Raw genomic sequence first — 16,664 nt, forward strand, 5'->3', positions numbered from 1 at the left:
CTGCGTGACATTCCTTTAGGCATCACCACTGCATACACCGGGAGGTGGGGGGTGGGCGATGTGCGCCTGCACCCTGGGGACTGAGGGGCAGAGCGCGGCTGCGCACGGGCCGCACGGGGAAGGCACGCGCTCGGGCCCTGGGAGTGCTGGTCCTGTACAAGGTGGCGGGCCGGTCACGCACCCGGAGCGAGGGCGGGGGCGGGCGGGTGGCGCTCTCCCGTGCCCAAGGTGCAGGGCGGGGTTGAAGACAGTCCCGAGCCAGCGTCCGGGAAGGCCCGTTCTGGGCTGCAGGCCGGACGAGGAGAGGAGGGGCTCAGCCCTCTCGAGTCTGGAGGAGGCGGCCCGAGGCGGCGGGAGCCCGAACGCCTCTGGGAGGCGCTGCCAGCTGGGAAGTCAGGGACGGCCATGGGGGAGGGCAGGGCCAGCCCCGGCGTGTGGGGTCAAGGGGCAGACGGGGTGTGGGTGGGCGGTGCCGCAAGAAGAGGGGAGGGTGGAGCTCAGGCTGCAGAGGAGCGCAGGCGCCCGAGGAAGGGCGACCCAGCCAGCTGGGGCCATGGGCCCCACTGTGGCTCTGGCTAGTGCTGCGGGAAGGATGGGGCTGCCGTCTCTGCTCCAAGCGCCTCCGCCTGAGGCCAGTTAGCCCCCGCTCCCCACTGCTCAGAGACCCCAGGGCCCTGCCTCTGCCGGAGCGCCCTGCGGCCCTGCCCAGCCGACTCAGCTCTGCCCCGTCCTCAGCCGCTCCGGTCCGCACCTTGGTCCAGCAGGGGCTGCCCGCCAGGCAGCGGGGCGGGCGGGCGGACGGACGGGAGGCCCAGGCTGGGCAGTCTCTGGGGCGGGTGGGCTTCCCTCAGGCCTTCCCGAGCAGCAGGACCCATCAGTGTCCTTGGCCGGGCTAACTGGGCAGGTGGGCGCCTCCGGGGGCCTCACACCACGGTGCTGACCGAGGGATCTGAGAGGTTGAGCGGGCCCGTGATATCAGTGGGATGGTACTGCTGCAAAATAGAAATACACAGACAAGGCGCCCGTTAGCCCCACGCTGGGGGCACGCGCGGGGCCGGGACGGGGTGGACCGGCCAGCCGGCCAACCGGCGGGCGGGCAGGCGCAGCCTGGGGGAGGCTGGGGGTGCTCCTCCCCCGACCCCGTGGTGCTCCGGGGCTCTGCGTGGGCCGGGCCGCTGTCCCGTCCGTCTGTCTGTCTGTCTGCGGGGGAGGGGGCAGAGGAGGGCGGGCGGGGAGTCTCAGCTCTCCCTATGACGGGAACACAGCTGCAGCTGGCCCTCCTCCCTCTCAATAGCGCGTCGCGGCAGCACTGTGTCTTTTTGGTTTTGCAAAGCGCCGCGTCCACCCCCGGTGCTCTATAAATAAGAACCAACAATCAATACCCGCTAGCCCCGCCGGCCGCCAGGGACCCCAGCCCTCAGCGCCCAGTGCCGCCCTGGCCCGGACCGGCCACAGGACAGGGGCAGGGGATCTCCGCAGCCGGACGGACCCCACCCTGCCCAAAGGAGCCCCCCACCCAGGCCTCCCTCTGAACAAGCTCACAGCCCCAGAGACCAGGTGGGAGCTGGGCTGCCCTCCCATGCCCAGACCCCCAGCTGGCAGTGCCCCCCATAGTTCAGCCTTGCAGGGCGGGGCCAGCCCCAGATGCCACGTGATGCCAGAACTGGCCCCAGAGGATGGTCCCTGGTGCCCAGGGAGCTTGGGTGAGGGTTCCGCTGGGAACATGTCCCCAGAAGGGCACCATGAGGGTCTCTGAGCTGCACCTGGCCCCGCTCCAGGCAGGGCCCTGGGACCCAGTGTCACCCTCTGAAAGTGGCCCATCACCTGCACAACATTTGTGCTTGCCTCTTGTGGCTGCCTGCCCCAAATCGTTGTTTCTCCTGTCTGCCTGGACACCCCTTCTTCCCCAGCCTGCCCAACCCACGGTCCCTGCGCTATTCCCCCTCCCTGTTCCCTGCGGGACTCCTGACTCAGACTTTGCAACATCGGCTCTGCCTGCTCTCCGCAGCAGGGGTGGCTCCGGGAATGGTGCTTCCACCTGCTCCTTGAGCCTCCAGTGGCCCCCAGGCCTACAGGCTCTCACTGTCCACCCATCCTGCATGCCAAGTCCCTTCCCCAGGAAGCTGAGCAGCCAGGCCTCATGGGTCCCTCTTGGGGCACCCTGGTGGCTTCATTTCGGGATTTGGCTTGCTTGATGCCAAGTCCTGTCTGTGCCCTGGAGGTCTGCCCCACTTCCGGTGCACTGAGGGGCGGGTGGCTGCAAATCGCACTTCCTCCCCGGGGCATAAGCATCTTTGTGGTGATGCTGCTTATGGGCTGGGGGCTTCCTGTGGACCAGACTGGCCCCTGGACTGCAGGGAGGCCACTGGGCTGAGGTCTCTGCTGCCTCTCTGGGCAGCCCCTCCCCACCATGGTGCCTGGGCCTAGGGTGCCTCTAGCAAGGCTGGGTTCACTTTGGGGACCTCTGGTCCGAGTGTGCATATCCGCTACAGCCACAAGCTGCCCCGAGCAGGAGGTAGGGGGATTCTGGGCTCCAAAGGGCAGAAGGCCTGGCTCTGGGGTGGGCCCTGTGGGGTTGCTGGGGTCAGGAACTGAGGTGCTCATTTCCCTTCCAGAGGCCTCCCTGTCTGGAACCTCAGTGTTGTCCTGGGCTCTGCAGCCCGGGGCTTGAGGGGCCGCCCCTACCCATTCTCAGACCCTCTGGGAGTTGCCGCCACACCTCCTGCAGGGCCCCTGCACAGCCTGGGGTGGGAGCCACCCCTTTTGGTCCCACCCCACTCCCTGCCTGACAGTCCCCTGTGGCCAGGGCCAGTTCCAACTCCAGGCCCCAGCCGTCCACCCAGATGGACCCAGGCCCGGCCCCCAGCCCCCGGCCCACACAGAGACCACATGAAGATGCAACACGCATGGCTCTGGTGAGACAGGTAAGACAGGTGTCTGGGGGGCGGGGCCAGTGGCCAGACAGACGGACGGGATGGGACATCACAGCCACCCCCTCCAGGGCCGTCGCAGGGGCGAAGTGAGGGCGGCGGGCCCCTCTGGGAGAGGCGAGAGAAACGGGGACATAACAGAGAAGTGGTGTGGCCTCCCGGCAGCTGAGGAGTCCAGGATGGGGCCACGCTGGGCTCCCAGGGCCCCAGACCTGGCCCCGAGAGGTGGTGTGGCTGACTGACTGACCAACGAGATGACAGGCTTCAAGATGGCGTGTGGGTCATGGCAGGGGAGGTGGGCGGGCAGACTAACGGAGACACACGGGGAAAGCCGAGGACCCAGGAGGACCGGGGAGAAAGGTCCAGAGAGTGAGAGAGAGCAACATGGGCGGGCTGGGCAGAGCGGCTGCCGCAGGGAGACAGGGGCAGAGTGGGCCACAGGAGCCCAGGGTCCGGGGCGGGGTGATGGGGCGGGAGACACACGCAGGGCAGGGCAGGTGGAGTCGGACGCGGGACTGGGGTGCTCTCCCCCTTACCGTGTCTTTGGAGGACCTACGCCTCTTGAAGCTGGAAGCCAGGGTGGAGGTGATAGCCCTAAATGTGGCTTTCTTTTTAGGGTCAGGCTCTGCTCTACCACTCTTTCTATCCTAAAATGAATATGTATAAGTGATTAGATGGCTAGGGTGGTGGCCACACCTGCCCTCGCCTGCTCCTGGATGGGCCGCTGCCCAGCCTGGCCGGCCACTTGGGCCCTCGCTCCTGCCTGCCTCCCTGTGCTGGACAGACGGGCCGACAGCGGATGTTCGAGGGTGGCCTCTTCTCCTGCCCAGGGTCTGGGCCTGACCTTGCTCGTGCTGGGGCTGGGCTTGGGGGCTCTCGGCTGGCTCGTCCGGGGAGGTCCGCCTGGCTCCCTGGCTCCTGGGTGGCCCTGGCTTACAGGCGTCCCGAGGAGGAGGAGTCCTCTGAGGACTGGAGGAGTTGCCCCTCAGGCCACACCAGCTGTCTGCGTGGAGGCCACTGGCCCCCAAGGGGCACACACCAAGATTCAGGAAGGGGCCGAGGGCTGGAGGCAGGTGTCGAGGTGGAATTGGAGTGACAGAGGCAGCTCCCGGGACTCTGGCCTCAGGTCTGATGGCCAGGTGGCCTGTGCCCGCCAGTGGTGGCAGCGGCCAGGTCCCCAGGGGACCTGTGGGGCCAAGAGCAAGAGCGGGCGGATGAGAGGTGTGGAGCCTCCAGCAACCCCCATCCCCCAACAGCCCTGGCCACACTGTCGGCTTCATCTCAGGACACAGGCTCCAGGACGGCACCCAGAGAAAGAGAAGAGACGGAGTGAACCGGAACTCGACCGCGGGCCACGAGCCCTTAGGCCTGCACAGGCCCACTGCCCACCCTGTCCCAGGTGGGTCGTGGCTGCCCTTGCTGGTGGCAAATTCTCTTGGATACGACCTGGGCACCAGGCAGGACCCGGCCTGGCCCCATTCGGATTAGAATCACCGAGCACAAGGACATAGCAGGAAAGCGAGGGGGGGGATCTCCGAAGGGCGTCAAGGGGGCTTGGGTCGGCGGAGGGCAAAATGCATCTTGGACTCACGTGCCATACACAGGCGGGCCCCTGTCTTACCCTGCCTGATTGCCTTCCTATGGAATGGGTACCGGCGGGCGACTCTGGAGACAGAGGGGCCAGGCGGAGGCTTGGAGCAGGGTGCGTGGCCTCCCTCGGCCCCGGCTTTGCAGTGGGCAGCCACCTGCAGGCAGCCCCCCACCAGTGCTGCCCCCGTGCCCTGGGAGCACTCACCACTGCCCCTGGCCATGGCTCCTAGCTCCAGTCCTGCCTACCGGAGCCAGAGCCAGTGCCACGGCCTTCGGGGATGGAGGAGGGCCGTGGCCAGGCCGGGCCCTGGGCACCAGGCCTCGGAGGATGGCCTGCCCTACCTGCAGGTTCTTCCTCCACACGTTCACCGCTGCAAAGGCCAGCTGCATCTGCTTCCTGCGAGCGTCCTTGTGCCGCTTGTAGGCAATCTCAATGAAAATCAGGAAGATCCCGGCAACGATGCCCCCCGCTACCAGCATGAAGACCCCTGTGTGCCGGGACCCAGAGCCTCAGTTGCTGGCCAGGGAGGCCGCAGCCCACGGAGAACCCACCCGAGTGTCAGGGGAGCCGCACCTGCCATGTTCTCAAAAGTAAGGGTCGCAGGGGCGTTGCTGCGCGAGTCACACTCCTGATACCGAACCCACGTCTTGTCCAGGTCTTCCATGAAGCCATTCTCATGGGACCTGGGGGTGGGAACAAGTGAGCCTGCAGTGGGGCGGGGCCCAGGACGTGAAGGGGAAAGCTGGGGGCGGGTCCGGGGCGGGGCGGGGCCTGCGGGGTGGAGGGGGCAGCTAGCGCCTGGCCTGGGTGGGAAATCTGTGGTGGCCTCGGAGTGGTCTGGCTCTGGGGAGGGCGTCCACCTCTGGCAGAGAGGAGCGGAGGAGGGACGCGGGCGCACGGACACTTACTTGAGGATGGATAGGGAGACGTTCTGCTTCCAGGGGCTGTCTTTGCGCATGCCTATGCCGAAGCCCGAGCGGAAGAACAGCTCTCCAGTCGTCACCAGGTCGCACTTCTGCGAGGCCTCGAACTCCAGCACAGCCGAGTCCCAGATGAAGGCATGCAGCTTGCTGCCGGCAGAGGCGGGGTCACGGGGGCCTTGGTCCTGCCGGCCTGGAAGACCCACGCCCGCGCCCTCCGGGGTGCCCGGCCCGGACGCTCTCCTGCCCGGCGGAGGCCGCCCTCCCCCGCCCCGCACTTGTCCCGCCCCGCCAGGGTGGCCGCCCGCGCCTCACTTGTCTCTCACGGCCTGGATGGCCTCCGCTGCGCTCTCGTAGTTGTGCTTCTCCATGTGCCGGTACATGGTGCTCAGCTCCACCTGGCGCCGGAAGTAGATGTCCACGGAGCTCTGCTTCACCGTGGCGTAGATAAACTTGTCCGAGGGGTTCCTCAGCTGCAGGGTCGGAGGGCAGGGCTCGCGGCGGCGGCTCCCCAGGCCCCTCCCCGAGGCCGACCCCAGCTCACCTCGCATTCCCTCCCCCAGCCCGGCCAGGCCTCACCCGAGGGTCGTTGATGCCGGTGATGCGCTCCTCCGGCCGGTCCAGCACCAGGAAGGCCGCCAGGTTGGCGGTGTAGGAGGCCACGATAATCATGGCAAAGCCGGCCCACACCATGCCCAGGATACGCGCCGAGAAGCTTCTGGGGGCGCCTGTGGGCGGGCGGGGGGCTCTGTCAGACCCTAGAGGGCCGGGGCGGGGCCAGGCGGGCCGGGCGGGGCCTTACCTTCCCCGATGCCGGAGTTGAGCAGGACGCCCCAGGAGAACCACATGGCCGAGGACAGGGTCAGTGCGTCCTCCTCCTCCTCCTCGCTGTTCACCTTGAACCGGCCGAAGGGGCTGCGGGGCGCAGAGGGCGGGCGGGAGAGGGGGCGGGAGAGGCGGCCCTGCCCCGCCCCTCGCCGGCCCCGCCCCCCCGGTGGAGGTGTCTGAGCCCCGGGTCGCGCTCACCTGAAGCGGTCCAGCAGGTACAGCATCACGGCCACCACGTGCACCGACAGCCCCACCAGCAGCCACAGTGTGCTCTGGAACGGCTGCATGAACGAGTCTAGCGTGCTCCGGGGGATTTCCTGCAGGGGGACGCGAGGTCAGCGCGGCCCGGGCCCTCCAGGGACCCCCCGCCATCCGGCCCCTGCCCACCTTCTTGACCAGAATAGTCAGGCCCTGGTACTTGAAGGGCTTGGAAAACTCGATGTACTGCGCGCGCTCGTTGTTGATGGTTAGCGGCGCCACGATCATGTCTGCCTGCCCGCTGAGCAGCTCGCCCATCATCCCATTCCACTCCTTCTTGTTGCTGTTGTTCACCTGCGAGGCCACAGAGCCGGCGGGGATGCAGGCAGCGTCCACCCAGCTCCCGCCACAGGTACCCCCGACTGAAGCCGCCCTAGAGCACCACGGGGGTCTTCTCCCCCAGACCCTACCCAGCTCGCAGGCCCCACCCCACTCCAGCCCCGCCCTGGCTAGCAGGCTCCTCCCACGCCGCGCAGGCCCCACCACCGCCAGCAGGCTCCGCCCACTCCACATCCCGCCCACTTCAGGACCCCCGCCTGCAGGCCCCGCCCACTCCATGCCCCACCCACTCCGACGCCCACTTCAGGCCCCTCCCATACCAGGCCCCTCCCCAGCCCTCACGCCCCGCCCACCCCATGCTTTACCCACCCCAGGACCCAGCCCGCAGGGTCCGCTCACTCCATGCCCCACCCACCCCAGGACCCCCCGTCTGCAGGCCCCGCCTACTCTATGCCCCACCCACTCCGACCAACTGCCTGCAGGCCCCACCCCTGCCGTCCAGCCTACCCGCTCCTGTGTGCCGAACTTGCCATCTGCCACCAGGTGCACCTCGTAGGTGAAGTTCATGGTCCGTGCCAGCTTGATGAGCAGGTCGATGCAAAAGCCGTAGCAACACTGAGGCACCGTGTGGCGGGCTGAGTAGATGCAGGCGGTAACTGCTGGGCTCCAGACCGCCCTGCGCCCCGCGCCCCGCGCCCCGCGCCCTGTCCCGCGCCCCACGCCCTGCCCCGCGCACTCACGGCTGCCCGGAGACGTGTCATTGGGCCCGGTGCAGATCACCTTCTTGACTGGGTCGCCATTGACTGTGAACTCCTCCTTGCATGTCCCATCACTCAGCGTGGGCTTGACGTACACGAAAGGCTCCTGGTGGATCGTCACAATCTGGGGGGGAAGGGGAGACCCAGCCTGGACCACCGACCTAAGGCTGCCCAGGGCGGCAGTCTCTTCTCAGTTCCCAGCCTCCCCTGGCGCCCCTCTTAATCCCCGACGCCCCCTCCTCCCCCGCCCTGCGCGGCGGGCCACTGCCCCTCTTTGGAGCTTCTTCAAGAGCCCAGGCGTTCAGGCCACACCCACCGTCAGCATCATCTGCCTGCAGCCCCGGGGGATGGGGGCTGGGGGCTCAGAAAAGACTGCTGGAACGCTAGACCCTTCTCTTGGCCACTTTTCCTCTAGTCTTGGCTTAGACATGATTCCCTCCAGCAGAGGAGCAGCTGATGTCCCTTGTATGCCAGCCATCTTCCCGGGGTGAGAAACCGCCCAGCCTACAGGCTGACTCCCACCCTGCTGTGCCAGGAGGACAGGGGCACGTCCACGAAGCCGACCCTGCGCCTGCACAGGACCTGGGACCCGAGGGGGCACCCACCCGTGCCTCGCTTCATCTCGGTGCCCTGACTGTCCCGGCCCCCAGCCCCGCAGCCTTCAGGCTTTGAGCATAGGTCTCTGGCTCCTTCCTCTTGCTTGAGTGGACATGCTCCACCGCTCCGTGGCCTCTTCAACCCACACTCCTTCTTGGGCTCGCCCTCCTGTCTGTCCTTCAGGGGACCATGGCCTGGGGGTGGGGAGGGGATCCGAGGCACTCAGGGCTGGGGCACAGAGGGCTGGAATGGAGCATAGCGCACTGCCAGAACTCTGAGGGGAGATGATATCAGAGCTGAGCCCTCAAGGTGGGCAGGGATCAAGCAGGTGCCCGAGGGCAGGTGGAGCAGAGGAGCCTGCAGTCCAGAACTGCAAAGGCAGGGAGGCGTGGGGGTGGTGGAAGAGGCACCCTCCCGGCATGTCCTAGGGAGGGTGAGCCTGAGAGCGGTGCAGGCCCAACCTCAGCCTCCAGGCAGCATTTCGTCTTTTATCCCCAGGGGGATCAGGAGCCATTGAAGAAGTTGATTTTCTTTTCCTTTTTTTTTTTTTACGTTTTTTTTATGAGATGGAGTCTTGCTCTGTAGCCAGGCTGGAGTGCAGTGGCACGATCTCAGCTCACTGCAACCTGCGCCTCCCGGGTTCAAGCAATTCTCCTGCCTCAGTCTCCCGAGTAGCTGGGACTACAGATGAGTGCCACCACGCCCAGCTAATTTTTGTACTTTTAGTAGAGATGGGGTTTCACCATGTTGGCCAGAATGGTCTCGATCTCTTGACCTCATGATCCGCCTGCCTCGGCCTCCCAAAGTGCTAGGATTACAGGCGTGAGCCACCGCGCCTGGCCTGATTTGCTTTATAAAACTTTCATTATGGGCCGGGCGCGGTGGCTCAAACCTGTAATCCCAGCACTTTGGGAGGCCGAGATGGGCGGATCACGACGTCAGGAGATTGAGACCATCCTGGATAATCCGGTGAAACCCCCGTCTCTACTAAAAAATACAAAAAATAAAATAAAATAAAACAAAACTAGCTGGGTGAGGTGGCGGGCGCCTGTAGTCCCAGCTACTCGGGAGGCTGAGGCAGGAGAATGGCGTAAACCCGGGAGGCAGAGCTTGCAGTGAGCTGAGATCTGGCCACTGCACTCCAGCCTGGGCAACAGAGCAAGACTCTGTCTCAAAAAAAAATTTTTTTTTAATAAATAAATAAATAAAACTTTCATTATGTTTTCTTGTTATACAGGTAATATATATGCTAGTACTTTTAAAAAATTAGTGAGGCCAGAAACAAACTTTTAAAAAGCCATCTGCATCTCACAGCCTAGATGGGGCCTTTTGGCCGTTAGCATTTGACGGCTGCTTTCAGACTTTTCAATGTGAAGTGTCTGGGCTGCAATGAAACCCACACTGGTACTGGAAAACCCCACCCTGTCTGCAGAGCAGGGGAGGGAGCCTGGGTGAGAGGCTGCGGGGGCTGGTGCAGAGCAGGGGAGGGAGCCTGGGTGAGAGGCTGCGGGGGCTGGTGCAGAGCAGGGGAGGGAGCCTGGGTGAGAGGCTGCGGGGGCTGGTGCAGAGCAGGGGAGGGAGCCTGGGTGAGAGGCTACAGGGGCTGGCACCAGGCTTCAGGGGTGGGCTCAGAAAGCAGACAGAGGCAAGAGACATTTGAGAGCCTGGAATGACCAAGAGAAGGTTGGTGGGCATGTTGCCTGTGAGGTCCTTGCCTTTGGCAGTCTGTGGTGCTACTGGGACCAGAGTGTGTGTAGAGTGGGGGTGGTGTGGCTCTGCCGGGGGAGGAACGGCCAGGAGAGCACCCTGGAGTAGGGAGCCAAGGGAAAGATGCTCTGGAGGAGGAAGCCAGCCAGGGCAGGGGTTCTCAGAGGCCCAGGGGAGTCAGGAAGGGCTGTCCCACATGGTGGAAGAGGACAGTTTGACCTGGTACCATCAGGAGGCCATGAAGGCTGGAGGAGGGATGAGGAGTGTTGAGGACCAGGACTGGGGACAGCGAGTGCTGAAGCTGAGGTTGGCCTGCCGTCTCCCATCTGCTCTTCCCCAGCAGGGTCCTATCAGACAACCAACTGCCCCAGACTTAAGTAGGACTGGGTCAAGAGGGGCACCAGAGAGCCCCTGTGGGATGGGGGCAGCTTCCTCTCCTCCCTCCTGCTCTCTCTGCTTCCTGTGCTGTGCCAGGTGTGCTGGACGGTGTCCAGGGGCAGCAGGCCCCACCCCCACTTCCTTTAGTGGCTTTCATTGACCTCGCACCCCCCCCTTCAGGCCATAGGGGGTGGATGGGCTGTCTTGGGTGGGGACCCTGAGGGAGGTCTGTGGGGCCCCCACCTTCAGTCTGGTGGACATCTGGTACCCTCGAGGCTTCTCTGTCTCTCCGCCTGGCCAGATGATCTTCCTGTCATTAGGGATGACCTGGGGGTGGGAGTATGAGATGGAGGGTGGCCACGCAGGGGTCTTGGCCCCAGGACCCTAAGGCCCCAGCCCCCACCCCCTCATGACCCCCACCTACATGGGTGCCGTTGTAGATGCCCACTTGCACCAGCTTGCGGTTCTGCAGGTTCATGATGCTGTAGTTGGCGAACTTCCGGTCCCCATCCTCATTGAACTCCACACGACCAGTCACCCCGTCCGCATACTTGGAGGACATCAACACTCTAGGGGAGGAAGCATAGCTGAGGCTTCTCAGAGGTGCTCCTCCTGCTCCTTCTCCTGCTCCTTCCCCCTGCTCCTTCCCCCTGCTCCTTCCCCCTGCTCCTTCTCCTACTCCTTCCCCCTGCTCCTTCCCCCTGCTCCTTCCCCCTGCTCCTTCCCCCTGCTCCTTCCCTCTGCTCCTTCTCCTACTCCTTCCCCCTGCTCCTTCCCCCTGCTCCTTCTCCCTGCTCCTTCCCTCTGCTCCTTCTCCTACTCCTTCCCCCTGCTCCTTCTCCCTGCTCCTTCCCCCTGCTCCTTCCCCCTGCTCCTTCTCCTACTCCTTCCCCCTGCTCCTTCTCCCTGCTCCTTCTCCTACTCCTTCCCCCTGCTCCTTCCCCTGCTCCTTCCCCCTGCTCCTTCTCCCTGCTCCTTCTCCTACTCCTTCCCCCTGCTCCTTCTCCTACTCCTTCCCCCTGCTCCTTCTCCCTGCTCCTTCTCCCTGCTCCTTCTTCCTGCTCCTTCCCCTGCTCCTTCCCCCTGCTCCTTCTCCCTGCTCCTTCTCCTTGCTCCTTCTCCTGCCTGCTGAGCAGCTCAGGCTTTTCCCTTGTCCCAGTCCCAAGAACAGAAAGATCAGCACATGCCAGCCCCTGGACACCGTGGTGTCTGCCTGCACCAGATGGACAGTGCAACTCATGACAGCTGAGTGGTTTCTGGGTGCCAGACCCTGCTTCAAGGGCTTTCCATGGGTTAGGACGTTGTCCTCACAGCCATCCTGTCTTACAGAGAGGGAGGCAGAGGCCCAGAAGGATGCCTGCCCTCTTGCCAGCAAGTGGGGGAGAGGTTGAGTTGGCTCTAACCACCAGACTGTCCTGTCTGGCTGTGTGTGCGCGTGTGCATTGTACCCATCGGGTCACATCAGTGAACCTGTGTGCACACGTGATCCCTATGTGGGGTGCACCCCATGCATGTGCCTGTGTCACATGTGTGTCATGTACCTGAGTCTGTGTGCACACATGGTTCTGTGTATGTGTATGCATGTGTGTGCACACGTGCTGCCTACATCGGCACTTATGTGGGCATTGTGAATGGTGGCTCTGCACATGCTACTCAATGGTTGGGGATCTGGGGGTGAGCTGGCATGGCATGGTGTCCAGGCGTGCTGTGAGCTAACTGCTGCCACACTACAGATGTTCATTTGGGTCTCTGGACCTAGGCCAGCCCTGGCTCTCTAAGGTTTGTGTGCTGTTCTTGGGCTCCTTGTCTGGCCTCCTGGGTCCCTGGAAGCTTTCAGTCCCCATCTGCATCAAGAGCCTCCTCCCAAAGGCTGCCAGCCCCACAGGGAGAGGGGTGCTGTTTCAGGGTGAACTGCAGTATGGAAAGTAGGGCCGGGAGCAGTGGAGCCAGTCCCCACTCCAGTGACAGTCCCGGCACTGGTGTCAGTGTTGAGAAGAGGGCAGATGATTGTGCCATTAGATGTGGTGGTGCTGGAGGGGTGGGGGGAGAGGAGAGAAGTAACAGTGTCCAGAGGATGTTGGCAGCAGGCTCCACTGCAGTACCCCTGAGAGCGGCGCCGTCCACCTCCTGGAAGCGACCCTGCCCACCCCCTAGAGTGCCCGCACCCATCTCTTGAGGAGCGCTCCCCCAGTTCCCTAAGAGCGGCCCCGCCCAGTCCTGAGAGCGGCCATACCCAGCTCCGGAAAGTGGCCCCGCCCACCTCCCCAAAAGCGGCCCCGCCCACCTCCCCCAAGGGACCTCTCCCATTCCTGAGAACGGCCCCGCCCAGCTCTGAAGTGTGACCCCGCCCACCGCCCCAAGAGCAGCCCCGCCCAGCTCGGGAGAGGCCCCGCCCACCTCTTGAAGAGCGGCCCGGTCTTCCAGATGTTGGTGTTGCCCACGCAGCCCCGCGGCGGGTCGGTGATGTTCTCCTTCTCGAGCAGCTCGTGCACGGCCTGGGCCACCACGCCCACGGCGTCGCTGATGTGGGCTGACTCGTTCTTGCCGTTGATGAGCTGCAGCCCGAGGATGCCTGGGGAGAGCATGCGACTCAGAGCCCGTGGGGGCCTCCCCGTTCAGGGACCCCGCCAAGGCCCAGCACTCACCGTCCGGGGCGTAGCGCAGGGCGTTCCCCGAGATCTCGCGCTCCCCGACCAGCCACACGTACCCGGAGCCCGTCATGTTCAGCATCGCAGCTGCACGGTACACAGTGGCAGCATCGTCCTCGCTGTGGGGCAGACGGGGGTGACGGGCCAGGACTCCAGCACTCCCACCGCGGCGCTCCACAGGCCCAGGTCCTCCTTCTCTGGAGCAGGGACCTGCCCAGCCCCCAGCCCCTCCTAGATCGAAGCCTGCAAACCCCGCAGAGGCGCTGCTGCTCAAAACCCAGGAGCCTCCCAGGACTCCGTTGCTGGCCCTTACCTTGGGGGGAGCAGGGATGGAGTTGGATGCTGGTCCTTACCTTGCGGGAGCAGGGATGGGGTTAGATACCTGGTTTATAGGACTGACTTCCTACTTGTGGCCTGCACCTGTGCCACCAGCATGCCCTTCCCTCCACCTTAGAAGGCCCTGATGGGGGCCCAGGAAGGTAATGGATCACCATTGATCACTTGCTGGCCAGATACCAGGCACTGCTTGAAGTGTTTTATGTGGATTATCTTATATAACTTTCACAATATCTCTGTGTCCCGAGGGGAAGCAGAGGCACACGGACACACAAGAGTTGGTAAATGGCAGAGTCAGGACCCAAGCTCCTAAGACCTCCTAGACAAGCCACACCCCTCTGGTTCTCTGTGTTCAAACGTGAAATGAGGGGTTGGAGGACTCTCCAGGTTGGTGAGATGCTGGTGGGATCCAGCGTCCTGAGGACGACCAGAGATGAGAGGCAGCTTCCCCCGGGCTCTGCACAAGCAGCTGCCTTCGCCCAGTCACCCAGGCCTGGGGCCTGCAGGAGGACAGAGCCCAGGCAGGCCTCACCTTGCAGGCATGTGCGGTCTTGAGCTCTGCCGGTGTCCTTGCAGGCGGGCCCCTGTTGACAGTGGAGCAGGGGACCTGTTCCTCTGGGGCTGGGGCCTCTCTGGTTATGACAAGGACCTGGGGGCCTGGTGGGACTCTAGAAGCCTTTGGGGGTCTTCCCTCACCACCATCTGTCAGACCTTTCTCTGCAGGGCCTGTCCTGGCTCCAGGGGTCCTGGACTACCCCTGATACTTTGCTTCTCCAGGCATGGGCAGCGGGGTTGGGTGGATTGCCTGAGTGTTGGGTAATTTTCACAATGCTTGACTCTGGAAACCAAGGTGGCCCTCCCTTCCCTGAGGAGGGGTCTGCCCCCAATTTTCTCAAGAATAAGCTCACGAAGAAATGCAGACCTTCAGTGTTTGCTGTAGATGATGATGCTATTGGATGTCAGCAACACAAAACAGAGGTGCTCCCAGTAGCACTGGCCCAGTGCCCCAAATGAAAGTATCTAGGCCGGGCGCGGTGGCTCAAGCCTGTAATCCCAGCACTTTGGGAGGCCAAGACGGGCGGATCACGAGGTCAGGAGATCGAGACCATCCTGGCTAACACGGTGAAACCCCGTCTCTGCTAAAAAATACAAAAAAAACTAGCCGGGCGCGGTGGTGGGCGCCTGTAGTCCCAACTACTCGGGAGGCTGAGGCAGGAGAATGGCGTGAACCCGGGAGGCGGAGCTTGCAGTGAGCTGAGATCCGGCCACTGCACTCCAGCCTGGGCGGCAGAGCCAGACTCTGTCTCAAAAAAAAAAAAAAAAAAAAAAAAAAAAGAAAGTATCTAGCAGAGGCTCTGCACACTGAACACAACACAGTTTGTCCAGCAAGACCCAACACCATGCATGTCATGGAGCAGTGTGCCCGCTATCAAAGTGCCCACCAGGGCCTGACGAACAAGCCCGTCTTCTTGACACAATTCGGGTCTATGACATGTGATGTGGTGGAATTATTAGGAGCAAAACAGTTGTAAACAAAAGCCTGATCTGTCCATCAAAACTCATCCGATCATTTTATGGAAATAGCTGATACCAATCAAGACAACTTCAGGAAAATGAAAAGTTTTGGAAACAAATTATCTGCATGCTATGGAAAATTGGTCAAAAATTAAGATTGGCATCATGTCTCTCTGCAAAACACCCTCAACAACCTTCACTAAGGAGGAGCCAAAATGTGACAGGTTGAAGATCTGGGGTCAAGAAGGCCTGTGCCTGCTGCTACCCAGGGCTTGCCTCTCTGCACTCCTGGGAGATGGGCATGCTGGGTGGGCCAGTTGGCCTCTGCTGTGGGACTTTGGCCTCCATTCCAAGGAGCTCAGCACATGAGAGGAGAGTCCTTTCCAGCCCTCACAGTCCAGAGCCATTGCACGGATTCAAGAAGTATGTTGGAGGCTGGGCACAGTAACTCATGCCTGTAATCCCAGCACTTTGGTGGGTGGATCGCCTGAGGTCAGAAGTTCGAGACCAGCCTGACCAACGTGGAGAAACCCCTGTCTCTACAAAAAATACAAAAAAATCAGCCGGGGTGGTGGTGCATGCCTGTATTCCCAGCTACTCAGGAGGCTGCGGCAGGAGAATTGGTTGAACCTGGAAGGTAGAGGTTGCAGTGAGCCAAGATTGCGCCACTGCACTCCAGCCTGGGTGACAGAGTGAGACGTCATCTAAAAAAAAAAAAAAAGTATGTTGGAGCTGGGGGCAGTGGCTAACGCCTGTCATCCCAGTCTTTTGGGAGGCTGAGGTGGGTGGATCACTTGAGGCCAGGAGTTCGAGACCATCCTGGCCAACATGGTGAAACCCTGTCTCTACTAAAAATACAAAACTTAGCTGGGCATGGTAGCCTGCACCTGTAATTCTAGCTGCTCAGGAGGCTGAGGCACGAGAATCACTTGAACCTAGGAGGCCGAGGTTGCAGTGAGCCAAGATTGTGCCACTGCACTTCAGCCTGGGTGACAGAGCAAGACTCTGCCTCACACACCAAAAAAAAAAAAAACGCCACGGGTGGTGGCTCATGCCTGTAATGCCAGCACTTTGGGAGGCCGAGGCAGGCGGATCACCTGAGCTCAGGAGTTCAAGACCAGCATGGCCAACATGGTGAAACCCCATCTCTAATAAAAATACAAAAATTAGCCAGGCACAGTGGCGCATGCCTGTAATCCCTGTACTCAGGAGGCTGAAGCAGGAGAATCACTTGAACCCCAGGGAGCAGAGGCTGCAGTGAGCTGAGATCACGCCACTGCACTCCACCGTGGGCAACAGAGCAAGACTCTGTCCCAAAAAAAAAAAGAAAGAGGTATGTTGGTGGGTGTGTGGTTGATGTGTGCTGTGGTCAGTGTATGCATATGCATGGGGTATGGCATGTATGTAGCATGGGTGTATGGGTGTGCACATGGTGTGTGTGCTGCACATGTGTGTTGTGATGTATGTGCATGTGTACTGTGGGTACATGTATGTAGGTGTGCATATATCAGTGTGTGTCTTTGTATGTGGTGTATATGGTGGTGTGTGTGCCTCTACCTGTATGTGTATATGCACGTGTGTGTGGTGTATGCATGGTGCATGTGTGTACACATGTGGTGTGTATGTGGCATGTGTGCACATGCATATGTGTTGTGTATGACCTGTACATGATTCTGCATGTGTGGGTAGAGATGTATGAGTGGTGTGACGGTGTATGTACATGCATTTGCACTCATGTGTGTATGGTGTATGCATGGTGCATGTGATGTGTATATGGCATATGTTCACATGTGTATGTCTTGTGTATGACCTGTACATGATAGTGCATGTGTGGGTAGAGATGTATGTGTGGTGTGACTATGGTGTGTGTACATACATTTATGCACGTGTGTGTATGGTGTATGCATGGTGCATGTGTG

At 62.0% G+C, this 16,664-nt stretch overlaps 1 protein-coding gene across 50 annotated transcripts in view; it reads right to left on the minus strand.

Moving 5' to 3' along the window:
- Position 1: 1 nt before the first annotated feature.
- The window catches only part of GRIN1 (glutamate ionotropic receptor NMDA type subunit 1), a 30,341-nt gene continuing 13,678 nt past the window's right edge, over positions 2 to 16,664 (minus strand). For 17 of the 50 annotated variants that reach the window (XM_077966952.1, XM_077966948.1, XM_077966971.1 and 14 more), the window contains 15 exons: positions 12,892 to 13,013; positions 12,644 to 12,818; positions 10,671 to 10,815; positions 10,490 to 10,573; positions 7,547 to 7,688; positions 7,314 to 7,441; positions 6,657 to 6,821; positions 6,468 to 6,586; positions 6,244 to 6,356; positions 6,021 to 6,169; positions 5,757 to 5,914; positions 5,430 to 5,591; positions 5,095 to 5,204; positions 4,863 to 5,008; positions 2 to 992 (listed from right to left, as the gene is read on the minus strand). In XM_077966952.1, coding sequence (XP_077823078.1) covers positions 924 to 992; positions 4,863 to 5,008; positions 5,095 to 5,204; positions 5,430 to 5,591; positions 5,757 to 5,914; positions 6,021 to 6,169; positions 6,244 to 6,356; positions 6,468 to 6,586; positions 6,657 to 6,821; positions 7,314 to 7,441; positions 7,547 to 7,688; positions 10,490 to 10,573; positions 10,671 to 10,815; positions 12,644 to 12,818; positions 12,892 to 13,013 — 1,987 coding nt within the window. In that variant the 3' untranslated portion in view covers positions 2 to 923. Of the gene's footprint in view, positions 1,356 to 2,896; positions 3,578 to 4,551; positions 4,596 to 4,862; positions 5,009 to 5,094; positions 5,205 to 5,429; positions 5,592 to 5,756; positions 5,915 to 6,020; positions 6,170 to 6,243; positions 6,357 to 6,467; positions 6,587 to 6,656; positions 6,822 to 7,313; positions 7,713 to 10,462; positions 10,574 to 10,670; positions 10,816 to 12,643; positions 12,819 to 12,891; positions 13,014 to 16,664 lie in introns of those variants that run through there. The other 33 variants (XM_015116266.3, XM_015116264.3, XM_077966960.1 and 30 more) reach the window with 13 other exon arrangements.

Source organism: Macaca mulatta, chromosome 15 (genome assembly GCF_049350105.2).
Source record: "Macaca mulatta isolate MMU2019108-1 chromosome 15, T2T-MMU8v2.0, whole genome shotgun sequence".
Lineage (NCBI taxonomy): Eukaryota > Metazoa > Chordata > Mammalia > Primates > Cercopithecidae > Macaca > Macaca mulatta.